Genomic DNA, 20,094 nt, shown 5'->3' with positions numbered 1-20,094 from the left:
AGTCTGAGGGAGACGTAAAACCATAAACTCTTTACCCTTCGGTAAACTTCAAGAAAAAAAGGGGTGTACTCTGCTCGATTTGATTTTATTCATCCTTACATTCATTTTTTTTTAATCTAAATTATTTCCTTTTTTTTTGCTTCAACGTTGATGAATCGTAGGTTTAAAAAATGAATGTTTTCTCCTCAACCAACCAGCCTGTTACAGCGCTGTTGGGTTGGCTGCCTGGGGTTGTATCTCAAATGGTCCTATTTTCCCTACGTAGTGCACTACCGTAGGGCTCTGGTCTAAAGTAGTGCACTATACAGAGAATAGGGTGTTATTTGGGACGCTTGCTGGCTCGCATGTACGTTTCTGTTGCCCTCAGACCTTGAGACCGATTTCGGACAGATTGTGTTTCTTCCTACTCTCTCTGCTTTTCTCATTCCAACCTGATACACTTTGTCTTAGTTTCCTTCTAGCCAGGACCTCTTGTCATGAGTTACAGCTAAAGTTTAGCGATTATGACGAAAGTGTAGGTCATGTCAATGTAATAATGTAAAACGGATCTCTATTATAGGTTTGGATAATAAGGCAACTTATCGAGACTGTTTAACCATTGTCTTGTCTGAAGGGTCAAAAAGGACCAGCCACTATGTTTAACAGGAGAGAAAACCCCATAAATGATATTATTTCAACTTAAATTTTGATGATTTTTTTTCCTAGAGTGACCCAAACATTAGACAAAGTGAAACATCGCCTCATTTTTTACACACCACAAAAACCACAAAGACACACACACACACACGCAATGAGAACTTGATCATGTGTGCTACTGATTGAACAAGTGTGTACAGGGAAGCTGACCAGTGCATCTGTCACAACCCCTGGTTCTACTCCGGGCCTCCACTGGTCAGCTTCCCTGTTATGAACTCAGGCAGCAGCTCCTGAAGAGGAAGTTCACCATGGTTGGTTAGAAAGAACAAGCCTGAGCTCCCACTGCACTCAACAAGGGGGAGAGAGGCCTTCTGATATAGACAGCGCTGAGAGGCCTTCTCATCAAAGTTTGCCTTCACCCCCACCACCACCACTCTAGTTTCTTACAGTTAGAAAGAACAAGCCTGAGCTCCCACTGCACTCAACAAGGGGGAGAGAGGCCTTCTCATCAAAGTTTGCCTTCACCCCCACCACCACCATAGTTTCTTACAGTTAGAAAGAACAAGCGCACTGAGAGGCCCTTCTGAGAGGCCTTCTCATCAAAGTTTGCCTTCACCCCCACCACCACCACCACTCTAGTTTCTTACCTCCCAAAGAGGAAGAAGAATGTGGTCCTCCTGAGCACACTGCACCAAACAGCTGAGATCAGTAATCATGAGGACAGGAAGCCAGATATCATCCCGGACTACAACCACAAGAGAGGAGGTGTGAACAACCTGGACAAGGTGATTTGAACTTACAGCTGCAGGTGGACGACTGCCTGCTGACCCCTGGTCATCTTCCATAACATCAATGATGTGTCCTAATACAATGCCTTAGTGATACAGAACAAGATCGAAACTACCTGGATGCCTGATAAACGGAACAAGAGGAGGGTGTTCCTGGAGCAGCTGGGAAAGGCACTTGTAACCCCACACATTCAAAGAAGGGAGCACCTCCCGTGCACAGCAACGTCTGCAGCGCTTGTGAAAGCTGTTCAGGGGCTGAATCTTGTCCTGATCCACCTGAGGCTGCAGCTGGACCAGGCAAGAGGAGAAGATAACACATCTGCCCCCTAAAGAAGGACTGTAAAACAAATACTATGTGCTATGTGAGAAATACATCTGCAAAGTCCATGCAAACACACTTGCATACTGTCCTACATGTGCTAATTAGAGTTAATTGATTTATGTTCTTCTTGTTTTTGTTTTGTATCTATTATCCCATTTTAGTCTTATTTATTGTAGCTGTTTATACACCTTGTGGGTCGGGGTAATGGTTATAAAAATGGGAGAGTTGTTTTTTTGTGTGTATTTGTCACCCCTTTTTTCTCCCCAATTTCATGCACTTGGTAGTTTCATTTCAAAGATGATGGTACAAAGAAATACTAAAAAGCTTTTTCTTTGTACTATATTTTACCAGATCTAGTGTGTAATATTTTCCTACATTAATTTCACTTTTCCACAAACTTCAAAGTGTTTCCATTCAAATGAACATGCATATCCTTGTTTCAGGTCCTGAGCTACAGGCAGTTGGATTTGAGGTATTTTAATTTCTAAATGATCAGGTTCTAATTTCAAACTGTGCTTGATCAGGTTGGTTAGAGTAACATGCGCTCTGCATGGCTGTTGGCTGAAATAAAAGTTCCATCTGATGTACACTTTAGAATATGACAATATTTGTATTTAGAATTGTAATAATGTCATGCCGTGAACATTGGAGTTAAATTCTTAGCTAGAGCAAAAAACCTTACTATTACAGGTATATTTTTTTGTTATAACTTGAATATACAATTGACTAGATTACAAAGGTATGATAACTACATTTGAAGTCTTCATCATTCATTTAGAAGTGGAACTGGTGAACACGTCAGCTTTATCAACAGCTTCCGTCGCTTGTGCTTTGTGAGTTTACTGCATTTATTCCGAAATCACGTTTCACTGACAAATGCATTGAAGCAGCATCAAGATATCGTCTCCGCTCTCCACTATGAAAATACCCTCCATATCGACTGGTCAAACAGTGTGCGACAAGTCTCACAGAGTAGCAATTGTAGCCTACAGTCGACATTTTGATAGCTTTCGATGACTGTCTATTGGTCTATGTGAAGTGTTCTCTTTCGAGGTTGCATGTTTGACAGTTTATAAAACGTTTCCTCTTTGAACGGAACAAAAATAAAATATCTCTATGAAAACTGAAATGACTGGCAGGAGTTGACATTATTTCTTAACTTTAACTAAAGTTTTCATGAGGGAAGACGTGGTAATTAAATTAACCGTAATTAAATGAGAGTTGTTAAAGTTGACAGTTCCAGGCTTGATCAGAAGGCTGTCAAATATTCAGTAAAATAACATTAATGTTTAGTAAAATAACATACAAATAATCAGTAAAATAACATACGAATATTAAGTAAAATAACATACGAATATTTAGTAAAATAACATACGAATATTTAATAAAATAACATACGAATATTTAGTAAAATAACATATTAATATTTTGTAAAATAACATATTAATATTTACTAAAATAACATTAATGTTTAGTAGAATAGCATACAAATATGTAATAAAATAACATACAAATATTTAGTAAAATAAAATACAAATATTTAATAAAATAAAATATTATTATTTAGTAAAATAACATACAACCATTCAGTAAAATAACATCCAGATTTGATACCTTGATTCTTTCTGAATAACTTTTTAGCATATTATTGAATTTAGATTAGATTATTAAATATTATTATGTTATGTCCATTCCTCTCTTTGTTGCTCCTGCTGTTGCTGTTGCCTGTTACCACGCCGCTTGGTCCTGTTGTGGTGGGTGATTCTGTAACGGCTTTCGTCTGGTGGAAGAGAAGCGGACCAAAATGCAGCGTGGTGGTTATTCATGTTCTTTAATAAATGAACTCGACATGGAATAACTAAACAAAACAATAAATGTGTGAAAACCTATACAGCCTATCTGGTGAACACAAACACAGAGACAGGAACAATCACCCATGAAACACTCAAAGAGTATGGCTGCCTAAATATGGTTCCCAATCAGAGAAAACGATATACACCTGCCTCTGATTGAGAACCAATCCAGACAGCCATAGACTATGTTAGATAACCCCACTAAGCCACACACCCAACACCCAACAAAACCCCAAGACAAAACACACCACAATAAACCCACAATAAACCCATGTCACACCCTGACCTGACCAAAAAAAATAAGACAAACACAATATATTTCGACCAGGGCGTGACATAAGGGCTATATAATTTATTGAATGCTGTCAATGCGTTGCTCAGAGGACATAACCAACGTGCCCTCTGCTGTTTTCATCCAGGATCTCAGCGATCACTGCCTCATTGCCTGCATCCGTAATGGGTCAGCGGTCAAAAGACCTCCACTCATCACTGTAAAACGCTCCCTGAAACACTTCAGCGAGCAGGCCTTTCTAATCAACCTGGCCGGGGTATCCTGGAAGGATATTGATCTCATCCCGTCAGTAGAGGATGCCTGGTTATTATGTTTTTAAATGCCTTCCTAACCATCTTAAATTAGCATGCCCCATTCAAGAAATTTAGAACCAGGAACAGAACAGAACCCTTGGTTCTCTCCAGACATGACTACTACTACTAACCAACACAAAAACATCCTATGGCGTTCTGCATTAGCATCGAACAGCCCCCGTGATATTAAACTTTTCAGGGGGGCTAAAAACAAATATACACAGGCAGTTAGAAAAGTCAAGGCTAGCTTTTTCAAGCAGAAATTTGCTTCCTGCAACACTAACTCAAAAAAGTTCTGGGACAATATAAAGTCCATGGAGAATAAGAACACCACCTCCCAGCTGCCTACTGCACTGGAGATAGGAAACACTGTCACCTCCGATAAATCCACTATAATTGAGAATTTCAATAAGCATTTTCTATGGCTGGCCATGCTTTCCACCTGGCTACTCCTACCCCGGTCAACAACACTGCACCCCCCACAGCTACTCGCCCAAGCCTTCCCCATTTCTCCTTCTCCCAAATCCAGTCAGCTGATGTTCTGAAAGAGCCTCAAAATCTGGACCCCTTTATTATCATCCAGGATAGACAATCTGGACCCTTTCTTTCTAAAATTATCTGCCGAAATTGTTGCCACCCCTATTACTAGCCTGTTCAACCTCTCTTTCGTGTTATCTGAGATTCCCAAAGATTGGAAAGCCCACTTCAAAAGGGGGGACACTCTGTTACAGACCTATATATATATCCTACCCTGCATTTCTAAGGTCTTCTAAAGCCAAGTCAACACACAGATTACCGACCATTTCGAATCCCACCATTCCTTCCCTGCTATGCAATCTGGTTTCAGAGCTGGTCATGGGTGCACCTCAGCCACGCTCAAGGTCCTAAACGATATCGTAACCGCCATCAATAAGAAACAATACTGTGAAACAGTATTCATCGACCTGGCCAAGGCTTTGGACTCTGTCAATCACCACATCCTCATCGGCAGACTCGACAGCCTTGGTTTCTCAAATGATTGCCTCGTCTGGTTCACCAACTACTCTGATAGAGTTCAGTATGTCAAATCGGATGGCTTCATGAGAGCCAGTTTGATCATAGCTCTTGAACAAGCTTTAAAAGTTCTTGACATTTTCCGGATCACCCTAACCTTCATGTGTTAACGGCTCATTTCTGGATTTCGATAATTAGAAGGTATCGGCCTAATTTTGCTCTGCATGCATTATTTGGTGTTCTACGTTGTACACGGAGGATATCTTTTGCAGATTTTTGCGTGCAGAGTTTCAATATGGTGTTTGTCCCATTTTGTAAAGTCTTGGTTGGTGAGCGGACACCAGACCTCACAACCATAAATGTCAATGTGTTCTATGACTGATTCAAGTATTTTTTGCCAGATCCTAATTGGTATGTCACATTTTAGGTTCCTTTTGATGGAATAGAAGGCCTTTCTTGCCTTGTCTCTCAGATCGTTCACACCTTTGTGCAAGTTACATGTGGCACTGATGTTTAGGCCAAGGTATGTATAGTTTTTTTTTTGTGCTCTAGGGCAACAGTGTCTAGATGGAATTTATATTTGTGGTCCTGGCAGAGATCATCAGCCTCTCTCTGTGTGTCTCTCTGTGTGCTTGTGTGTGTCTCTCTCTCTGTGCGTGTGTCTCTCTGTGTTTGTGTGTGTGTCTGTGTGTGTGTGTGTGTGTGTCTCTCTGTGTGTGTGTGTGTGTGTGTGTGTGTCTGTGAGTGTGTGCCTCTGTGTGTGTGTGTGTGTGTCTCTCTCTGTGTGTGTGTGTCTCTCTGTGTGTGTGTTTGTGTCTCTGTGTGTGTGTGTGTTTCTCTCTGTGTGTCTCTCTCTCTCTCTCTCTCTCTCTCTCTCTCTCTCCCTTCTTGAACAGAGCATGGCTACATACAGTAGGTGAAGATTCAATTCAACAATTGTATGAAAATGGCTGAATGAAATAGTTGGATGACATTTTCTGGGAGTGAAACACTGAATTTACAACAGTTTAACCGTCAATGATCATTTGAATTGATGCAGCCATCTAGTGAGGCCTTCATTCTCGACATCAATGGTGCTAATGGTGTTTTGTAACGTGCAGGCCTGAGCTGTGGTTATCTTACCTCTTCCTTCTCCTGCAGGATCAGATGAACCACTACGATGTTGATAGGGTTTCCAATGCTGGCGTCATGAAACAACCCCGACACCTGAAACAGAATGGACATGATTTAGACTCAGACGGGATCAATCAATCATCCTAATGTGAAACTGTGAAATGAAACAAGTACAGTGACGTTAGCTAAAGCGTCTGACAGATTGAAGATGAATAGTCAACGAGTTTCCCATTTGAGTTGTTATGTTAATAATAACATTTTGATTTGATTATCTGTGAAATAATAAAAGGCATTAGAGATACGTCACGCAACTGTTCTGACACAATGCATCAAACGCAGACCTGATCGTGTTAGACATGATAATGCACTTAGTCGGGTCATGCAGACCCAGACAGGAAGAAGCACAGAGCCGTCAACTCCTATCTGAAAACAAGCCCACACACCTCCAGATAGATGGAGAGAGAGGATGGAGAGAGAGGATGGAGAGAGAGGATGGAGAGAGAGAGAGAATGGTGAGAGAGAGGATGGAGAGAGAGGATGGAGAGAGAGGATGGTGAGAGAGGATGGAGAGAGAGGATGGAGAGAGAGAGAGAGGATGGAGAGAGAGAGGATGGAGAGAGAGGATGGAGAGAGAGAGAGGATGGTGAGAGAGAGGATGGAGAGAGAGGATGGAGAGAGAGAGGATGGAGAGAGAGAGGATGGAGAGAGAGAGGATGGTGAGAGAGAGGATGGAGAGAGAAGATGGTGAGAGAGGATGGAGAGAGAGGATGGTGAGAGAGAGGATGGTGAGAGAGAGGATGGAGAGAGAAAATGGTGAGAGAGATGGGGAGAGAGAGAGAGGATCGTGAGAGAGGATGGCGAGAGATGATGGTGAGAGAGGATGGAGAGAGAGGATGGTGAGAGAGAGGATGGTGAGAGAGAGGGTGGAGAGAGGGGATTGTGAGAGAAGGGATGGTGAGAGAGGATGGAGTGAGATGATGGTGAGAGAGGATGGAGAGAGAGGATGGTGAGAGAGAAGATGGTGAGAGAGAGGATGGAGAGAGGGGATGGTGAGAGAAGGGATGGTGAGAGGGGATGGAGAGAGAGAGTATGGTGAGAGAGGATGGTGAGAGAGAGTATGGTGAGAGAGGATGGAGAGAGAAGATGGTGAGAGAGATGGAGAGAGAGAGGATGGTGAGAGAGGATGGCGAGAGATGATGGTGAGAGAGGATGGAGAGAGGATGGTGAGACAGAGGATGGTGAGAGAGAGGATGGAGAGAGAAAATGGTGAGAGAGATGGGGAGAGAGAGAGGATCGTGAGAGAGGATGGCGAGAGATGATGGTGAGAGAGGATGGAGAGAGAGGATGGTGAGAGAGAGGATGGTGAGAGAGAGGATGGAGAGAGGGGATTGTGAGAGAAGGGATGGTGAGAGAGGATGGAGAGAGATGATGGTGAGAGAGGATGGAGAGAGAGGATGGTGAGAGAGAAGATGGTGAGAGAGAGGATGGAGAGAGGGGATGGTGAGAGAAGGGATGGTGAGAGAGGATGGAGAGAGAGAGTATGGTGAGAGAGGATGATGAGAGAGGATGGAGAGAGAGAGGATGGAGAGAGAGGATAGAGAGAGAGAGGATGGTGAGAGAGAGGATGGAGAGAGGGAATGGTGAGAGAGGATGTAGAGAGAGGATGGAGAGAGAGAGGATGGAGAGAGAGAGGATGGTGAGAGAAAGGATGGAGAGAGAGAGGATGGAGAGAGAGAGGATGGAGAGAGAGAGGGTGGAGAGAGAGAGGATGGTGAGAGAGGAGATGGAGAGAGGGGATGGTGAGAGAGAGGATGGTGAGAGAGAGGATGGAGAGAGGGGATGGTGAGAGAGGATGTGAGAGAGAGTATGGAGAGAGAGAGGATGGAGAGAGAGAGGAAGGTGAGAGAGAGGATGGAGAGAGAGAGGATGGAGAGAGGGGATGGTGAGAGAGGATGTGAGAGAGAGTATGGGGAGAGAGAGGATGGAGAGAGAGAGGAAGGTGAGAGAGAGGATGGAGAGAGAGGATGGGGAGAGAGGATGGTGAGAGAGGATGGAGAGAGAGGATGGTGAGAGAGAGGATGGTGAGAGAGAGGATGGAGAGAGGGGATGGCGAGAGAGGATGGTGAGAGAGAGGATGGAGAGAGAGAGGATGGAGAGAGGGGATGGTGAGAGAGAGGATGGTGAGAGAGAGGATGGAGAGAGGGAATGGCGAGAGAGGATGGTGAGAGAGAGGATGGAGAGAGAGAGGATGGAGGGAGGGGATGGTGAGAGAGAGGATGGTGAGAGAGAGGATGGAGAGAGGGGATGGCGAGAGAGGATGGATGGAGAGATAGAGGATGGAGAGAGAGGATGGAGAGAGAGAGGATGGATAGAGGATGGAGAGAGAGAGGATGTGAGAGAGGATGGTGAGAGAGAGGATGGAGAGAGAGAGGATGGAGAGAGAGAGGATGGTGAGAGTGGATGGAGAGAGAGAGGATGAGAGAGAGGATGGTGAGAGAGGATGGTGAGAGAGGATGGTGAGAGAGAGGATGAGAGAGAGGATGGATAGAGGATGGAGAGAGAGGATGGAGAGAGAGAGAGGATGGAGAGAGAGGATGGTGAGAGAGGATGGAGAGAGAGAGGATGGAGAGAGAGGATGGAGAGAGGATGGAGAGAGAGAGAGAGAGAGAGAGGATGGAGAGAGAGGATGGAGAGAGAGGATGGAGAGAGAGGATGGAGAGAGAGAGAGAGAGAGAGAGGATGGAGAGAGACCTGCTAATCTTCCTTTTCCTTGAGAGGGTTCCTTCATTTCTCTGCTCCATCTGTTGAAATGAGAAAGTGCAGCGATAATGGTCCACAACCAGATTAAATTAATCAGGTTTGTCCATTTCACCGCTGCAGGTCCCACGCAGATGATTGCAATTCTCCCTGTCAAGCCATTAGTGTGAGATCTATTTAGCGTCTGATAACATTAACGTGGAACTTAATGTAAATGTCACAATACAAAATAACACCTCTCCACCAGGTAAGTTTGAGACGGGATGCAGGCAGGGGGTTATAAGGAAGCCCCGAAGTGCAACGATCAACGATAAACACCTCCTGTTAACATTATTAAACTTCAAACAAACCAGGGCGCTATTTGATTAGGCTGAACTCTGTGATCAATAAATCCTGTTTAATGTGTGTGAGAGAGAGAGAGAGAGAGAGAGAGAGAGAGAGAGAGAGATGGAGAGAGAGAGAGAGAGAGAGAGAGAGAGAGAGAGAGACAGAGAGAGAGAGACAGAGAGAGAGAGAGAGAGAGAGAGAGAGAGAGAGACAGAGAGAGAGAGAGAGAGCGAGAGAGACAGACAGAGAGAGAGAGACAGAGAGAGAAAGAGAGAGAGAGAGAGAGACAGAGAGAGAGAGACAGAGAGAGAGAGAGAGAGAGAGAGAGAGAGAGAGAGAGAGAGAGAGAGACCACTCTGTACTGTGTCTGTCTGTCTGTCTGTGTGCCTGGACTGTAGAGTAATACAACACCTTCCATAGCGGTATCACTGAAGACTATATGATATGGACCTGATAGTGTCTCATTACTTAAAATAAGAGCCCCATAGGCCTTCTCTCCCCATGGGTCCTGTCTCCCTATGGGCCCTGTCTCCCCATGGGCCCTGTCTCCCCATGGGCCCTGTCTCCCCATGGGCCCTCTCTCCCCATGGGCCCTCTCTCCCCATGGGCCTTCTCCTCCATGGGCCCTCTCTCTCCATGGGCCCTGTCTCCACATGGGCCCTCTCTCCCCATGGGCCCTCTCTCCCCATGGGCCCTCTCTCCCCATGGGCCTTCTCACTCCATGGGCCCTCTCTCTCCATGGGCCCTGTCTCCACATGGGCCCTCTCTCCCCATCGGCCCTGTCTCTCCATGGGCCCCCTCTCCCCAGGGGCCCTCTCTCCCCATGGGCCCTGTCTCCCCATAGGCCTTCTCTCCCCATGGGCCCTCTTTCCCCATGGGCCCTCTCTCTCCATGGGCCCTCTCTCTCCATGGGCCCTCTCTCCCCATGGGCCCTCTCTCTCCATGGGCCCTCTCTCTCCATGGGCCCTCTCTCCCCAAAGGCCCTGTCTCCCCAAGGGCCCTGTCTCCCCATGGGCCCTCTCTACCCATGGGCCCTGTCTCCCCATGGGCACTGTCTCCCCATGGGCCCTCTCTCTCCATGGGCCCTGTCTCCCCATGGGCCCCCTCTCCCCATGGGCCCTGTCTCCCCATGGGCCCTCTCTCCCCATGGGCCCTGTCTCCCCATGGGCCCTATCTCCCCATGGGCCCTCTCTCCCCATGGGCACTGTTTCCCCATGGGCCCTCTCTCCCCATGGGCCCTCTCTCCCCATGGGCCCTCTCTCCCCATGGGCCCTCACTCCCAAAGGACCCTCTCTCCCCATGGGCCCTCTCTCCCCATGGGCCCTCACTCCTAATGGACCCTCTCTTCCCATGGACCCTGACTCCTAATAGACCCTCTCTCCCCATGGGCCCTCTCTCCCCATGGGCCCTCACTCCTAATGGACCCTCACTCCTAATGGGCCCTGTCTCCCCATGGGCCCTCTCTCCCCATGGGCCCTCACTCCTAATGGACCCTCACTCCTAATGGGCCCTCACTCCTAATGGACCCTCTCTCCCCATGGACCCTCTCTCCCCATGGGCCCTCTCTCCCCATGGGCCCTCACTCCTAATGGGCCCTCTCTCCTCATGGGCCCTCTCTCCCCATGGGCCCTCACTCCTAATGGACCCTCACTACTAATGGGCCTTGTCTCCCCATGGGCCCTCTCTCCACATGGGCCCTCACTCCTAATGGACCATCTCTCCCCATGGGCCCTCACTCCTAATGGACCCTGTCTCCCCATGGACCCTCTCTCCCCATGGGCACTGTTTCCCCATGGGCCCCTCTCTCCCCATGGGCCCTCTCTCCCCATGGGCCCTCTCTCCCCATGGGCCCTCACTCCCAAAGGACCCTCTCTCCCCATGGGCCCTCTCTCCCCATGGGCCCTCACTCCTAATGGGCCCTCTCTCCCCATGGGCCCTCACTCCCAAAGGACCCTCTCTCCCCATGGGCCCTCTCTCCCCATGGGCCCTCACCCTAATGGGCCCTCTCTCCCCATGGGCCCTCACTCCCAAAGGACCCTCTCTCCCCATGGGCCCTCTCTCCCCATGGGCCCTCACTCCTAATGGACCCTCTCTTCCCATGGACCCTGACTCCTAATAGACCCTCTCTCCCCATGGGCCCTCTCTCCCCATGGGCCCTCACTCCTAATGGACCCTCACTCCTAATGGGCCCTGTCTCCCCATGGGCCCTCTCTCCCCATGGGCCCTCACTCCTAATGGACCCTCACTCCTAATGGGCCCTCACTCCTAATGGACCCTCTCTCCCCATGGACCCTCTCTCCCCATGGGCCCTCTCTCCCCATGGGCCCTCACTCCTAATGGGCCCTCTCTCCTCATGGGCCCTCTCTCCCCATGGGCCCTCACTCCTAATGGACCCTCACTCCTAATGGGCCCTCACTCCTAATGGACCCTCTCTCTCCATGGGACCTCACACCTAATGGACCCTCTCTCCCCATGGGACCTCACTCCTAATGGACCCTCTCTCCCCACGGGCCCTCTCTCCCCATGGGCCCTCACTCCTAATGGACCCTCTCTCTCCATGGGCCCTCACTCCTAATGGACCCTCACTCCTAATGGGCCCTCACTCCTAATGGACCCTCTCTCCTCATGGGCCCTCTCTCCTAATGGACCCTCTCTCCTAATGGGCCCTCACTCCTAATGGGCCCTCTCTCCTCATGGGCCCTCTCTCCCCATGGGCCCTCTCTTCCTATGGGCCCTCACTCCTAATGGACCCTCTCTCCCCATGGGCCCTCACTCCTAATGGACCCTCTCTCCCCATGGGCCCTCTCTCCCCATGGGCCCTCACTCCTAATGGGCCCTCACTCCTAATTGACCATCTGTCCTCATGGGCCCTCTCTCCCCATGGGCCCTCTCTTCCCATGGGCCCTCACTCCTAATGGACCCTCTCTCCCCATGGGACCTCACTCCTAAAGGACCCTCTCTCCCCACGGGCCTTCTCTGCCCATGGGCCCTCACTCCTAATGGACCCTCACTCCTAATGGGCCCTCACTCCTAATGGACCCTAGTCAAAAGGAGTGCACTATGTCGGAAATAATCTGCCATTTTTGGACGGAACCACAGTATTTATACACTCCTGTGTTGTCTACACTAGGCTCAGTGTTACCGGTGTCCTGGTCAGTAAGAGAGAGAGAGAGGGGAGCATTGAGACTTGAAAGAATTTCATTAATTTCGCCTGGAGTTGATAAATATAATATCTCCAAGCTCATTGGTCGCTTCCGCCAGCTGGATTGAGTCACCGCCAGGGGACGAACCGCACGGAAGTGTTCTTAAAATCACACACACACACACACACGCACGCACACGCACGCACGCACGCACGCACACACACACACACACACTCACACACTCAAACACTCACACACTCACACACTAACACACACACACACACTCACACACACACACACACACACTCATACACTCATACACTCAAACACTCACACACTCACACACTAACACACACACACACACACACACTCACACACTCACACACACACACACACACACACACACACACACACACACACACACACACACACACACACACACACACACACACACACACACACACACACACACACACACACACACTCATGCACTGAAATGTTCTTAACAGGAGGAGATCCTAGTGTAGTACCCAAATGGTTCACTATTCCCTAAGTAGATCACTACTCATGGGGGCTCTGGTAAAAAAAGCAGTGCTCTTTATGGAGAATAGGTTACCATTTGGGACGCAAGCTCCCGGGCCGTCACTTAAAGACCGGAACTACTTCTCTACCAGGCAAAAAAAGCTCCTTCTTCCGCCTTTTATTCTCAACACTTGGAGAACTCTGATTGAAACAAGCTGTAAAATATAACAATGAACCATGGTTTCTTTTGTGCTTTAATTCTGCCTCCCAAATGTGCTGTGGTCAAAAGTCATGTACTATGTAGGGAATTGATGCCAATTGGGACTCAAGTCATTTTCTCCTGCACAGTTTTTGGGGAAATATTTTTGTTGTCATATCTCTGTTCTTCTTAGAACTGCAAACCTCCATGTCTGTTTTTGTTGTGACTTCTTTACAGTCTTTCTACACAGAAATTACCGTCACCAATCAAACGGCAGACTTATTAAACGTTATGCTACATCTACGTAAAACACCTGTTTTACATTAGCATCCTGTCAGATTATCGGAACACTGAAATAACCGGCATCTGAATCAAATTTAAATTTATATTTTGAATTACAAAAAGGAGGAAGCACAATCTTTTGGTCTAAAAACTTTTTTTTCTGAGGAGATGAGGTTTGTAGATGGCCACCCAGGTAATCTGAGGAGATGAGGTTTGTAGGTGACCGCCCAGGTAATCTGAGGGGATTAGGTTTGTAGATGGCTGCCCAGGTAATCTGAGGAGATGAGGTTTGTAGGTGACCGCCCAGGTAATCTGAGGGGATTAGGTTTGTAGATGGCTGCCCAGGTAATCTGAGGAGATGAGGTTTGTAGGTGACCGCCCAGGTAATCTGAGGAGATGAGGTTTGTAGGTGGCTGCCCAGGTAATCTGAGGAGATGAGGTTTGTAGATGGCTGCCCAGGTAATCTGAGGAGATGAGGTTTGTAGATGGCTGCCCAGGTAATCTGAGGAGATGAGGTTTGTGGGTGACCGCCCAGGTAATCTGAGGAGATGAGGTTTGTGGGTGACCGCCCAGGTAATCTGAGGAGATGAGGTTTGTAGGTGGCTGCCCAGGTAATCTGAGGAGATGAGGTTTGTAGATGACTGCCCAGGTAATCTGAGGAGATGAGGTTTGTATGGTGACCGCCCAGGTAATCTGAGGAGATGAGGTTTGTAGATGACCGCCCAGGTAATCTGAGGAGATGAGGTTTGTAGGTGACCGCCCAGGTAATGTGAGGAGTTGAGGTTGTAGGTGGCTGTCCAGGTAATCTGAGGAGATGAGGTTTGTAGATGAGGTTTGTAGGTGACCACCCAGGTAATATGAGGAGTTGAGGTTTGTAGATGGCTACCCAGGTAACCTGAGGATTACAAAGACAAAACGAGCAACTGCCACACCTGAGGAGATGAGGTTTGAAAGTCAAAACAAGCATCTACACACCTGAGGCCAAGCAAAGACAAAACAAGCCACAACACACCTGGGGCCAAAGACAAACCAAGCCACAACACACCTGAGGCCAAAGACAAACCAAGCCACAACACACCTGAGGCCAAAGACAAACCAAGCCACAACACACCTGGGGCCAAAGACAAACCAAGCCACAACACACCTGGGAAGAGATGAAACCAAGCCACAACACACCTGGGGCCAAAGACAAACCAAGCCATAACACGCCTGAGGCCAAAGTCAAAACAAGCCACAACACACCTGAGGAAAGAGAAACCAAGCCACAACACACCTGGGGCCAAAGAGAAACCAAGCCACAACACACCTGATGCCAAAGTCAAAACAAGCCACAACACACCTGGGGCCAAAGAGAAACCAAGAAACAACACACCTGGGGCCAAAGACAAACCAAGCCACAACACACCTGGGGCCAAAGACAAACCAAGCCATAACACGCCTGAGGCCAAAGTCAAAACAAGCCACAACACACCTGGGGCCAAAGAGAAACCAAGCCACAACACACCTGATGCCAAAGTCAAAACAAGCCACAAGACACCTGGGGCCAAAGAGAAACCAAGCCACAACACACCTGGGACCAAAGACAAACCAAGCCACAACACACCTGGGGCCAAAGACAATCCAAGCCACAACACACCTGGGGCCAAAGACAAAACAAACCACAACACACCTGAGGCCAGAGACAAACCAAGCCACAACACACCTGGGGCCAAAGACAAACCAAGCCACAACACACCTGAGGCCAAAGTCAAACCAAGCCACAACACACCTGAGGCCAAAGACAAACCAAGCCACAACACACCTGGGGCCAAAGACAAACCAAGCCATAACACGCCTGAGGCCAAAGTCAAAACAAACCACAACACACCTGGGGCAAAAGACAAACCAAGCCACAACACACCTGGGGCCAAAGAGAAACCAAGCCACAACACACCTGATGCCAAAGTCAAAACAAGCCACAACACACCTGGGGCCAAAGAGAAACCAAGAAACAACACACCTGGGGCCAAAGACAAACCAAGCCACAACACACCTGGGGCCAAAGACAAACCAAGCCATAACACGCCTGAGGCCAAAGTCAAAACAAGCCACAACACACCTGGGGCCAAAGAGAAACCAAGCCACAACACACCTGATGCCAAAGTCAAAACAAGCCACAACACACCTGGGGCCAAAGAGAAACCAAGCCACAACACACCTGGGACCAAAGACAAACCAAGCCACAACACACCTGGGGCCAAAGACAAAACAAACCACAACACACCTGAGGCCAAAGACAAACCAAGCCACAACACACCTGGGGCCAAAGTCAAACCAAGCCACAACACACCTGATGCCAAAGACAAACCAAGCCACAACACACCTGAGGCCAAAGACAAACTAAGCCACAACACACCTGAGGACCAAAGACAAACCAAGCCACAACACACCTGAGGCCAAAGACAAACCAATCCACAACACACCTGAGGCCAAAGACAAAACCAAGCCACAACACACCTGAGGCCAAAGACAAACTAAGCCACAACACACCTGAGGCCAAAACAAACCAAGCCACAACACACCTGGGGCCAAAGTCAAACCAAGCCACAACACACCTGAGGCCAAAGACAAACCAAGCCACAACACACCTGAGGCCAAAGACAAAGTAAGCCACAACACACCTGAGGCCAAAGACAAACCAATCCACAACACACCTGAGGCCAAAGACAAACTAAGCCACAACACACCTGAGGCCAAAGACAAACCAATCCACAACACACCTGAGGCCAAAGACAAACCAATCAACAACACAACTGAGTCAAAGGCCAGAGTCAAAGACATAAGACAGAAACAATGTTTCAAAGCATCAACAAGTATGCAGAGTTGTCACAGTTTCTCAAACACACCACCATGCGAGGAGACAAAAAGGTAGAACACGGTCACATCTAAACTAATCCCAGCTGGTTTACTCCCACGTAATTCCAGATGATAATCCCAGATCCTGGGTCAGTTCACACACCATGGAATCCAAGATGGAAGTGTAATCAGCCATTCCCACAGGAACGGAAATGGAAAAGAATGTTCCCTGTATAGTGCACTACTTTAAAGCCCTATGGCACCTATTCCCTATATAGTGACTACAAAAAGGTAGACCCTATTCCCTATATAGTGCACTACTTTAATCCAAGCCCTATGGCACCCTAATCCCTATATAGTGGTTTACTTTAGACCAGAGCCCTATGGCACCCTATTCCCAGATGAGTAATCTTTAGACCAGATCCTATGGCAGCCTATTCCCTATATAGTCCAAGATGGCACTACTTTAGACCAGAGCCCCATGGCATCCTATTCCCTATATAGTGCACTACTTTAGACCAGAGCCCTATGTCACCCTATTCCCAGTGCACTACTTTAGACCAGAGCCCTATGGCATCCTATTCCCGGAAATGCACTACTTTAAAAAATGTTCCTATTCCCTATGGAGTGTACTTTAGACCAGAGCCCCATGGCATCCTATTCCCTATATAGTGCACTACTTTAGACCAGAGCCCTATGGCATCCTATTCCCTATATAGTGCACTACTTTAGGGCCCTATGGCACCCTATTCCCTATATAGTGCACTACTTTAGAAGAGCCCTATGGCACCCATTCCCTATATAGTGGAATAGACCAGAGCCCTATGGCACCCTATTCTATATAGTGCAGTACATTTAGAACAGGGCCATAGGGTTCTATTCTATATAGTGCACTATTTTGACCACCATTTTGACCACGGGCCATAGGGCTCTGGTCTAAAGTAGTGCACTATATAGGGAATAGGGTGCCTTTTGGGTTACATTTTTAAGACTGTTTAACTTCTGAGACTTCTGTTCAAATAGCACAAATTCAAACACACTGATGCGTTGGGACACGCTACAGCTAGAAGGAGAACGAGATTAAGGATTACTGCCAAGTCAAATACTTGTTCAAGTAGAAAAGCAAAAACACTGATGAAAAATGTGATTCAAAACGTCAGTGGTTATTTTGAAGAGGAAGTCATGGTGTTTCAGACCAGAACACAAAATAATGAGCGACCCGCTATAATAAAAAAAAAATGTAAACAGACCCAGAGCACAGGCCCAATGGTCAGATGACAGGCCCTATGGTCAGATGACAGGCTCTATGGTCAGATGACAGGCTCTATGGTCAGATGACCATGCCCTATGGTCAGATGACAGGCCCTATGGTCAGATGACAGGCCCTATGGTCAGATCACAGGCCCTATGGTCAGATCACAGGCCCTATGGTCAGATGACAGGCTCTATGGTCAGATGACAGGCCCTATGGTCAGATGACAGGCCCTATGGTCAGATGACAGGCTCTATGGTCAGATCCAGGCCTTATGGTCAGATGACAGGCCTTATGGTCAGATGACCAGGCTCTATGGTCAGATCACAGGCTCTATGGTCAGATCGACAGGCCTTATGGTCAGATGACAGGCCTTATGGTCAGATGACAGGCCCTATGGTCAGATCACAGGCCCTATGGTCAGATGACAGGCTCTATGGTCAGATGACAGGCCCTATGGTCAGATGACAGGCCCTATGGTCAGATGACAGGCTCTATGGTCAGATGACAGGCCTTATGGTCAGATGACAGGCCTTATGGTCAGATGACAGGCTCTATGGTCAGATGACAGGCTCTATGGTCAGATCACAGGCTCTATGGTCAGATCACAGGCCTTATGGTCAGATGACAGGCCTTATGGTCAGATGACAGGCCCTATGGTCAGATGACAGGCCCTATGGTCAGATGACAGGCCCTATGGTCAGATGACAGGCTCTATGGTCAGAGCAGGCCTTATGGTCAGATGACAGGCCCTATGGTCAGATGACAGGCCCTATGGTCAGATGACAGGCTCTACGGTCAGATGACAGGCCCAATGGTCAGATCACAGGCTACCTTACTGCCTTATGGTAAGATGACAGGCCCTATGGTCAGAGCACAGGCCCTATGGTCAGATCATAGTGCCCTATGGTCAGATGACAGGCCCTATGGTTAGATCACAGGCCCTATGGTCAGACCATAGGCCCTATGGTCAGAGCACAGGCCCTATGGTCAGTCATTAAGGCCCTATGGTCAGATCATAGGCCCTATGGTCACATTATAGGCCCTATGGTCTAGATGGTTAGGCCATATGGTCAGATCACAGGCCCTATGGTCAGATCACAGGCCCTATGGCAGATCACAGGCCCTATGGTCAGATGACAGGCCCTATGTAAGAACACAGGCCCTATGGTCAGATGACAGGCCCTATGGTCAGATGACAGGCACTATGGTCAGAGCACAGGCTCTATGGTCAGATCAAAGGCCTTATGGTCAGATAACAGGCCCTATGGTCAGATGTGAGGCACTATGGTCAATCACAGGCCCCATGGTCAGATGACAGGCCCTATTGGTCAGATGACAGGCCCTATGGTCAGATGACAGGCCCTATGGTCAGATGAAACAATGGAGAAAATGCAGGCCCTATGGTCAGATGACATTTTAACATGGTCAGATGACAGCCTCTATGGTCAGATGACAGGCCCTATGGTCAGATGTGTGGCTCTATCAATGTCAGATCACAGGCCCTATGGTCAGATGACAGGCCCTATGGTAAAGATGAAGGCTCTATGGTCAGATCACAGACCTTATTAGATCCAGGCCTTATGGTCAGATGACAGGCCCTATGGTCAGATGACAGGCCCTATGGTCAGATGACAGGCTCTACGGTCAGATGACAGGCCCAGTGGTCAGATCACAGGCTACCTTACTGCCTTATGGTAAGATGACAGGCCCTATGGTCAGATCACAGGCCCTATGGTCAGATGACAGGCCCTATGGTCAGATCACAGGCCCTATGGTCAGAGCACAGGCCCTATGGTCAGAGCACAGGCCCTATGGTCAAGTACAGGCCCTATGGTCAGATCATAGGCCCTATGGTCAGATTATAGGCCCTATGGTCAGATCACAGGCCCTATGGTCAGATCACAGGCCCTATGGTCAGATCACAGGCCCTATTCAGATCACAGGCCCTATGGTCAGATCACAGGCCCTATGGTCAGATGACAGGCCCTATGGTCAGATCACAGGCCCTATGGTCAGATCATAGGCCCTATGGTCAGATTATAGGCCCTAACGACAGATCACAGGCCCTAAGGTCAGATGACAGGCCCTATGGTCAGATCACAGGCCCTATGGTCAGATCACAGGCCCTATGGTCAGATGACAGGCCTTATGGTCAGATGACAGGCCTTATGGTCAGATCACAGGCCCTATGGTCAGATGACAGGCCCTATGGTCAGATCACAGGCCCTATGGTCAGAGCACAGGCCCTATGGTCAGAGCACAGGCCCTATGGTCAAAGTACAGGCCCTATGGTCAGATCAAGGCCCTATGAACAGCATTATAGCCCTATGTGAAGATGCTGGAGGAAACTATGGTCAGATCACAGGCCCTATGGTCAGATCACAGGCCCTATGGTCAGAGCAAGGATGGTCAGATCACAGGCCCTATGGTCAGATCACAGGCCCTATGGTCAGATCATAGGCCCTATGGACAATTATACCCTAA

General features: G+C 48.2%; 1 protein-coding gene across 1 annotated transcript; it reads left to right on the top strand.

The window, feature by feature from the left end:
• The first annotated feature begins 13,967 nt into the window (after positions 1 to 13,967).
• LOC135539300 (uncharacterized) lies at positions 13,968 to 15,953 on the top strand. Its single transcript, XM_064965124.1, has 2 exons — positions 13,968 to 13,979; positions 14,742 to 15,953. Exons 1-2 carry the CDS (start codon positions 13,968 to 13,970, stop codon positions 15,951 to 15,953), a joined length of 1,224 nt encoding a protein of 407 aa, XP_064821196.1.
• Positions 15,954 to 20,094: the final 4,141 nt, after the last annotated feature.

This window comes from Oncorhynchus masou, unplaced genomic scaffold, assembly GCF_036934945.1.
Source record: "Oncorhynchus masou masou isolate Uvic2021 unplaced genomic scaffold, UVic_Omas_1.1 unplaced_scaffold_1897, whole genome shotgun sequence".
Taxonomy (NCBI): Eukaryota; Metazoa; Chordata; class Actinopteri; order Salmoniformes; family Salmonidae; genus Oncorhynchus; species Oncorhynchus masou.
The sequence above is the reverse complement of the archived record's forward strand: the minus strand, read 5'-3'. Positions and strand labels throughout refer to the sequence as shown.